General features: G+C 43.1%; 1 protein-coding gene across 1 annotated transcript; it reads left to right on the forward strand.

Moving 5' to 3' along the window:
* The first annotated feature begins 254 nt into the window (after positions 1 to 254).
* Positions 255 to 6,732, forward strand: cuzd1.1 (CUB and zona pellucida-like domains 1, tandem duplicate 1). Its single transcript, XM_051103552.1, has one exon. The coding sequence runs from the start codon at positions 1,690 to 1,692 to the stop codon at positions 6,730 to 6,732; it is 5,043 nt and encodes a 1,680-aa protein (XP_050959509.1). The 5' UTR covers positions 255 to 1,689.
* Positions 6,733 to 8,846: the final 2,114 nt, after the last annotated feature.

The raw sequence follows: 8,846 nt of genomic DNA on the forward strand, positions 1-8,846 counted from the left end.
TCACTAATACTCAAGCATCACCTTGTCAGCCCCCAGGAACTACTAGTGATCTGGACGTTTATTTTAAAGTGAAAACACATTAACCGGTTACACTTAATTTTGATAGTTCACTTTAGACATTCTACTAACTATTAGTAACTTTGCAACTGTAGGGGATCTACACGTTCTTTTTCGCAAGAGCTTTTATTTTGAAATTCGTCGCGGGTGCCGCCATTACTATTTTCTTGCGTGAGTGTCAGACGCACAGAGAAAGAGCGAGAGAGAACAGAAGCAGCGGTGAGCCGATGAAGAATGCACTGATTTTGAGAACTCTTATCGAGTTAAAATTTAAGTTTAGATTAGTGTCATGCATTAAAACTGCATGTTGATGCATCTAAGTCTTCGTTTTCCGTAACGAGCCTGTTATTTATAGTAACGTGACAAGTTTATATAGTGCTCGTACGTGAAACAGCAAACAGACTGTTAAGTGTTTAAAAAGTCATTCAGCGTTGGAGTTGAATACTGCCGTGTTTCCGTGCGTTTGCATCCAGTTTTGTTAGTTCGTACGAACTCAAAACGTGGTGAATGTGTTGCTTATTTTTTTGTGAGGAGAGTTAAGCTGATTCGTTAGATGGGATCGTATGTTGTTCGTGCTCTTGGACCGATCTTCGTTGGACTGGATTGCGGCCTCGTCGGATCAAGGTGTTGTCTTTAGGATCACGGGGGGCAATTGTTGAAGATCCTAGAGTTAAAAGAACAGTACCCTGCCTATTCAGACACCTTTCAGCGCTCCATCTATGTTCCAAGAGTGGTGATGTGCTTCATTTTCTTAATTTTCCACTGAATGCTGGTAAGCAAGAAATCTTTTCTTTAACACGTGTATAAGGACTGAACTGTGCTTTAAGAGAAAACTCTCATACACGGAACTGTAACGTGAATTTACCTGCAAGTCTATGAACCGTCCAACTACTGAATGGACTGAGTATAATTTTCCCCGGATTTTTGAAGTGAACTTTTCAAAGTTTGAGTTGAACTGAATCACACTGATTGTGAATGTGAAACCTTTCAGTGCCATAAAAGAAGAACTCCGATTGTTGTTTAAGTTTCAACAAAAACACTAACGCATTGTTTATATTTTCTTTATTGTTGTCAATCTTTCATTTTACTCCAAATTTACTGAATTTGAAATACCTTTACTTTTCCTGTGAAGAAACTAAAGAAAGAAGTAATTTATTCTGTCTCTTGAGTCTAATGTTTTTCATCTGGATATTTCTAGTTAGTTAAACTAAAACTGTGGTTACCAAATTGAGTCTTTTACACTAAGGAGTGGGGGCGTCTCATCTATCCTGTTAGATTTGGAGAAGGTGGGTTTTGCAGTTGAAAGCTAGTATCTTTAAAGTCATCTGTACACACACACACTCCAGGTGCCACCGTGTATAGAGTAAATCCTGGAGCCCACTACACCTCATCTATAGCACCACACCGCAACACGATAGACACCAACCAATAACCACTTGTTGTACTGAGACCTAAAGCATTGGGTGGGGGGACTAAGATCCTGTTGCTCACTCAGTCTTCCTTAGGTGTAAGGGTTTAATATTTCCCCCACAAGGCGGTGGCATATTCCCCTCCGTCACATATTGGCGTCACGAACAGGATCAACTCCTGATTCCTGATTTAGTGCAAGTTTCTGGTCATTGAGTCGACGTCATGGCTGAACTGGAAGAATTAAAGAGACAGTTCGAAGAGATGCAACGGCGGTTCGGTGAGCAGACAGGCATGTTAGAGCAAGCAAGAGCCGAACAGAGGGAGGCGCTTTCCCTTGCTAAAACTGTTATTGAACAGCAAGCAGCTGCTCAAAGAGCGCCATCTACCGTGTACATCCCAAGAGATCGTAAACTTCCTGAGTTCAGCGGATGTCGTTCCAAGCCTGGTGAGTTGAGTATAGAAGAATGGATACATTCCATGAAGTCTGCCTTCAAGGTGATGAAAATTCCTGAAGAAGACAGAATTGAGTTTGTTAAGCAATATTTAAAAGATGAGGCAAAGATGACAGTCAAGTTTATGCTCAATGGAAAGGAGAAGTCAGTGAATGATATTTTCGATGCTTTGGACCAGACATATGGGGACAAGCTTCCCATTGGCAGCAGACTAAAAGAGTTTTATGACCGCAAACAAATGCCTGGAGAAACCATCCGTTCTTATGCTTATGATTTGCAGGAGAAGCTGAGTATCATCCAGACCCGGGAGCCATCCAGAGTTCCTGATGCTGATGGCGTGTTGAAGGAACAGCTTGTGTTAGGCCTCAAAGATGATTCGCTACGGCGTGAAATGAAAAGGAGAGTTAAAGCTGAGAAGGATCTGACATTCATACAGCTTATGCAGGAAGCTATTACTTGGTCAGAAGAAGAGGAGGTGCAGGTTCCAAGCAATCTAAGAACCAGTAGTCGTTCACGCGGTGTTGTTCATGCTACCACTGCAGCAGAGAGCCCTTCAGTCCCTCTAACCCTGGAGTCGCTTCATGAGGCAATTCAACAGATAGCTGCCCGACAAGAAGAACTGTTTCAAATGGTAAACAGCACAGAAAAGGTGAAACCTCCTGCGAAGGAAAGCAAGCTAAAAAGTGCACCTTTAAAAGATAGTGAAGGAAGATACATCTGCTATACTTGTGGTAAGCCAGGGCACACAAGTCGTCGTTGTCTTCAGAGCAGAGAAAATTTAAGTAGAGTGCAACCTCACATGGCAGAGATGGAAAAGACAACTGACCGAGACACGTCAGTGCTAGAGAGTCCAGGTCCATCCGTTATTAGAAGTCATACTGCAGACTGTGATACAGGGAATGTTCCCAAAACTCTTTGTGAAAGTGCTTTTGGAGATTGCCTAACCATTGAACTGAAAATTGCTGGTGTCAGAACTGTCTGCCTCTTAGACACAGGGTCAGAGGTGACTACTATCACAGAGTCACATTTTCAGAATCACTTTGGAGAAGTTGTGCTGTCGTCCTCCAACTGGGTCCGACTTACAGCAGCAAATGGCCTAGACATTCCCATCATAGGATGTCTGGAGGCCGACATAGAGTGTATGGGGAAGATGCTACATGGAAAGTGCGTGTTTGTGATCAAAGAGAGTGATTCCAATAGAACAGAGTTGAAAGGATTGCCTGGCATTGTTGGAATGAATGTGTTGAGCGATCTCAAAGATCTATTCATGGCCACTGAAGGTGTAAGGAAGATGGACAGGTATAGCCATGGTTTCGAGGAAGCAAAGGTCCAGCGAGTGTTGGCTAACATTAAGATGCAAACTGAGGCACTGAGCTGTGGTGACAAGATTGGCTTTGTGAAGGTAGCTGGGAAGCAAGCAATCACTATTCCACCATTCAGTGAACGTGTTTTGGAAGGCCGTTGCAGAGTACCACCAAAAGTGAGCTGTCAAGTGTTGGTGGAGGCTTCGTCAAATGTAAGCCTGCCTAAAAGTGTTCTGATTGCTAATGTGCTCGCCAAGACAGCTGATGGCAAAGTCCCTGTTAGAGTGTTGAATTCTAGTGAAAAGCCGGTAAAGCTTCCGGCACGATGTAGGATCGCTGCGCTGTCCAAGCCACAGGAAGTTGTGTCAAAAGAGCTTGTCGAGTTTGAAGAGAAAGAGGGTGCTTTGCATGTTAAGGCTGTGCAGCAACGTCAAGTGAAAGAAGAGGTAAGCAGCATGGAGCAATTGCCAGTTCCAGTGAAAATAAATTTAGAGAACCTCACAGAAACTCAACGCCGCAAACTTCAGGACCTACTGGTTAAGCACAGTGATGTGTTTTCAAAGAACGATTGTGATCTTGGTTATACGACAGCCGTCACCCACAGTGTTCCAACAGGAGACGCTCCTCCTATTAAGCAAAGACATCGTAGAATTCCACCTCAGGTGTATCAGGAAGTGAAAAAACATGTTCAAGATTTGGTGTCTCAAGGTATTCTCAAAGAAAGCTGTAGTCCGTGGGCATCTCCAGCTGTGATTGTGATTAAGAAGGATGGCAGCATACGCTTTTGCTGTGACTACAGAAAGTTGAATAAAGTGACCTGTAAAGATGCTTATCCCCTCCCGCGTGTGGAGGAATCATTGGATGCCTTGGGAAACGCGCAGCTGTTTTCCACCCTTGATCTTACTGCTGGCTATTTCCAAGTAGCGATGAGTGAAGAGGACAGAGCAAAGACAGCTGTCACCACTCCCTTTGGACTCTTTGAATGGACCAGAATGTCCTTCGGACTTTGCAATGCTCCTGCGACATTTCAACGTCTGATGGGGGTGGTGCTGGGTGATCTGACGTTTGATATATTGCTCATCTACCTTGATGACATTATCATCTTTTCGAAAGACTTCGATAGCCATTGTCAAAGGCTAGAAATGGTGTTCAACCGGTTGAGACAGCATGGTTTGAAACTAAAACCCAGTAAGTGTTTTCTTTTGAAACCCGAAGTGAAATTCTTGGGTCACCTAATTTCTTCCCAGGGAATAAAGGTGGACGGAGAGAAAACCCAAGCATTGGAAACATGGCCTGCACCCAAGAGTGTCAAGGAGTTGAGGCAAGTACTCGGATTTATGAGTTACTACAGGAGGTTTGTTCCTAGTTTTGCTCAGTTGGCCCGACCTCTTCATGCCCTGGTTGGTAAAGGAGGGAAAGGAAAAACGGTTGAACCACTTGACTGGACAACTGAGTGTCAAACTGCATTTGATAAACTCAAGCAGTGTTTAATGTCTCCACCAATCCTCGCATACCCGGATTTCAGTCAATCATTCGTACTCACAACTGATGGAAGCCTGCATGGTCTTGGGGCCGTGTTAAGTCAACGACAAGGGGGTGCTGAGCGTGTGATCGCTTATGCAAGTCGGGGCCTTCGTGGTTCAGAAAAGAACGACCGAAATTACAGTTCTTTCAAGCTAGAGTTGCTTGCCTTGAAATGGGCTGTGACCGAAAAGTTCAAAGAATACTTGATCTACTCCAAGTTCGCTGTGATAACAGATCACAACCCTTTGCGTTACTTGGAGACCGCAAACTTAGGAGCTGTAGAACAACGATGGATAGCTCATTTGGCAGAGTTTGATTTTGAGGTTTATTATAAGCCAGGACGACAGAACATCAACGCGGATGTGTTATCAAGAATTCCATCTGGTCAGGAGCCAGAGCAAGAGGACTCCTCTAAAGATTTCATCAAGATGAACTCGGATGAAGTGCGTGCATGCTTGTGGCCAGTCGCTGGAAAGCAGCAGAAAGTACAAGCATCGGTTCAAGTGTCGATGTCAAAGAAAATCCCTGGATATAGCTGGAGTGACATAGAAGAGCAACAAAAGATTGACCCTAATATAGCCCCTGTCTATCAGGCTGTATTAACCAACAAGTGTCTGAGTCCAGTTGAACAGCGCAACATGGATGTGGAATTAAAGAAGCTTGCTAGACAATTCATAAGACTCAAGCTTAAAAAAGGAGTGTTGTTCCGTACTATCTTTGATCCACGGGACGGAGAAGAAATTTGTCAATTAGTGGTTCCAGAACCCATGCGTTACAAAGTCTACGAGAGTCAACATGATCATTGTGGCCATTTTGGAGAAAGAAGCACGCTGGAGCGCATGAGACGGAGCTATTACTGGCCGACAATGAGTAAGGACGTTCAAAGCTGGGTCCAAGAATGCAAGAGATGTGCCCTTGCGAAGGATGTTTTCCCTAAGATTCGAGCCCCAATGACGTGCACTAATGTGTCTGCACCGCTGGAAGTCCTTGCTATGGATTATACTGTCTTGGAGGAATCTGTAGGAGGATATGAAAATGTTCTCGTCTTAACAGATATGTTTACTCGTTTCATGGTGGCAGTGCCAACCAGGAATCAGACTGCCAACACTACGGCAAAAGCCCTGGTGCAGCATTGGTTTGTCCATTATGGCTGTCCAGCACGTTTACATTCTGACCAAGGTCGATGTTTCGAAGCCAACGTCATCAAAGAACTGTGTAAAGTCTATGGAATAGGAAAGAGTCGCACAACTCCTTACCACCCGCAGGGTAACTCTCAGTGCGAAAGATTTAACAGAACCATGCACGACATGCTAAGGACGTTACCCCCAGAAAGGAAAAGGAACTGGAAAGAGTATCTACCTGAGTTAGTTATGGCATACAATAGCAGAACCCACACTTCAACTGGCTACTCACCGTTCTATTTGATGTTCGGTAGGGATGCACGAATGCCGATGGATATCCTCAACGGAAGAGACATTGAGAATAGTGGAGTTGACAATCTCGATGATTGGGTGAAAAGCCATCATGACAGATTGAAGACCGCTGTTGAAGTAGCCAACCTGGCAGCCCAGGAAGCTGCAAGACGAAGAAAAAGAGCCTATGATCGCAGATCATATGGAGCACTAATGAGACCTGGTGACCGTGTTCTGTTACGAAACCATTCACATAGAGGAAGGAAAAAGATACAAGATCACTGGGAACCCTTGCCTTATATTGTGGTGAAACAGAATCATACAGACACCCCAGTCTACACAATTCGTCCAGAGAAAGGAGGCCCTTGTAAAGTTGTACATAGGGATCAACTCAGACATTGCACTTTTCAGTCATCACAACCACTTCCCATATCTAGACATGAATCCAGAAAAACACAGGTCAGGCACACACTGATTCAGAAGATCCCGACCTTCTTGCAGTCCCTGTTGTTACAGTTGCACCTGCTACACTCACAGACACGGGAGGTAGAAGGGAATATGAGGGTGAACTAGACACAGACATGAGGGACCATGATGATGTAATGTCAGCTGATGATTCAGTAGATCAGTCTATACGTGAGTCAGTAAATTCAGGTGGTTCTGAAGCTGAAAGTGAAAATGAAAGTATTCCTGAACCTAGACGTTCCCAGCGTCGGAACAGAGGTACCTTACCTGTCAGGTATAGGACTGACTATGTCTTGAAATAATCTTATGCAAATCTAGGGTTTTGTAAGTTTTTATTGTAATGTGAATGTTTTTCAATCTTTCTAATTGGAAGTTTTCATTGATGTACTGATGTTCACACTGAAAAATGTTTACCTGCTATTCTCTGTTCTTCATATTTTGTTGAAGGGACGGAGTCGCTGAAAGGAGGTCCGATGGTGTGGCAGGGTTTAGCAGGGGGGAATGTAGGGGATCTACACGTTCTTTTTCGCAAGAGCTTTTATTTTGAAATTCGTCGCGGGTGCCGCCATTACTATTTTCTTGCGTGAGTGTCAGACGCACGGAGAAAGAGCGAGAGAGAACAGACACAGCGGTGAGCTGATGAAGAATGCACTGATTTTGAGAACTCTTATCGAGTTAAAATTTAAGTTTAGACTAGTGTCATGCATTAAAACTGCATGTTGATGCATCTAAGTCTTCGTTTTCCGTAACGAGCCTGTTATTTATAGTAACGTGACAAGTTTATATAGTGCTCGTACGTGAAACAGCAAACAGACTGTTAAGTGTTTAAAAAGTCATTCAGCGTTGGAGTTGAATACTGCCGTGTTTCCGTGCGTTTGCATCCAGTTTTGTTAGTTCGTACGAACTCAAAACGTGGTGAATGTGTTGCTTATTTTTTTGTGAGGAGAGTTAAGCTGATTCGTTAGATGGGATCGTATGTTGTTCGTGCTCTTGGACCGATCTTCGTTGGACTGGATTGCGGCCTCGTCGGATCTTGTCTTTAGGATCACGGGGGGCAATTGTTGAAGATCATAGAGTTAAAAGAACAGTACCCTGCCTATTCAGACACCTTTCAGCGCTCCATCTATGTTCCAAGAGTGGTGATGTGCTTCATTTTCTTAATTTTCCACTGAATGCTGGTAAGCAAGAAATCTTTTCTTTAACACGTGTATAAGGACTGAACTGTGCTTTAAGAGAAAACTCTCATACACGGAACTGTAACGTGAATTTACCTGCAAGTCTATGAACCGTCCGACTACTGAATGGACTGAGTACAATTTTCCCCGGATTTTTGAAGTGAACTTTTCAAAGTTTGAGTTGAACTGAATCACACTGATTGTGAATGTGAAACCTTTCAGTGCCATAAAAGAAGAACTCCGATTGTTGTTTAAGTTTCAACAAAAACACTAACGCATTGTTTATATTTTCTTTATTGTTGTCAATCTTTCATTTTACTCCAAATTTACTGAATTTGAAATACCTTTACTTTTCCTGTGAAGAAACTAAAGAAAGAAGTAATTTATTCTGTCTCTTGAGTCTAATGTTTTTCATCTGGATATTTCTAGTTAGTTAAACTAAAACTGTGGTTACCAAATTGAGTCTTTTACACTAAGGAGTGGGGGCGTCTCATCTATCCTGTTAGATTTGGAGAAGGTGGGTTTTGCAGTTGAAAGCTAGTATCTTTAAAGTCATCTGTACACACACACACTCCAGGTGCCACCGTGTATAGAGTAAATCCTGGAGCCCACTACACCTCATCTATAGCACCACACCGCAACACGATAGACACCAACCAATAACCACTTGTTGTACTGAGACCTAAAGCATTGGGTGGGGGGACTAAGATCCTGTTGCTCACTCAGTCTTCCTTAGGTGTAAGGGTTTAATATTTCCCCCACAAGGCGGTGGCATATTCCCCTCCGTCACACAACTACATGTCAACTCATTTTTTAGAAGAGTGTTAGAAGATATTAAGCAGACAGTCTACTAATACTCTAATGACAAGTTGACAGGAAGTTGCAAAGTTACTTACTGTTAGTAGAATGTCTAAATTGCACTATTAAAATAAAGTGTTAGCCATTAAACCCTCACTAACTATTCAAGTGTTACCATGTCAGTCCACTTGAGTATTGGTGACATGTTAAGTTATTTAACTTGTTAATGTGTTTTTCACTTTAAAATAA

This window comes from Labeo rohita, unplaced genomic scaffold (genome assembly GCF_022985175.1).
Source record: "Labeo rohita strain BAU-BD-2019 unplaced genomic scaffold, IGBB_LRoh.1.0 scaffold_494, whole genome shotgun sequence".
NCBI classification, from domain to species: Eukaryota; Metazoa; Chordata; class Actinopteri; order Cypriniformes; family Cyprinidae; genus Labeo; species Labeo rohita.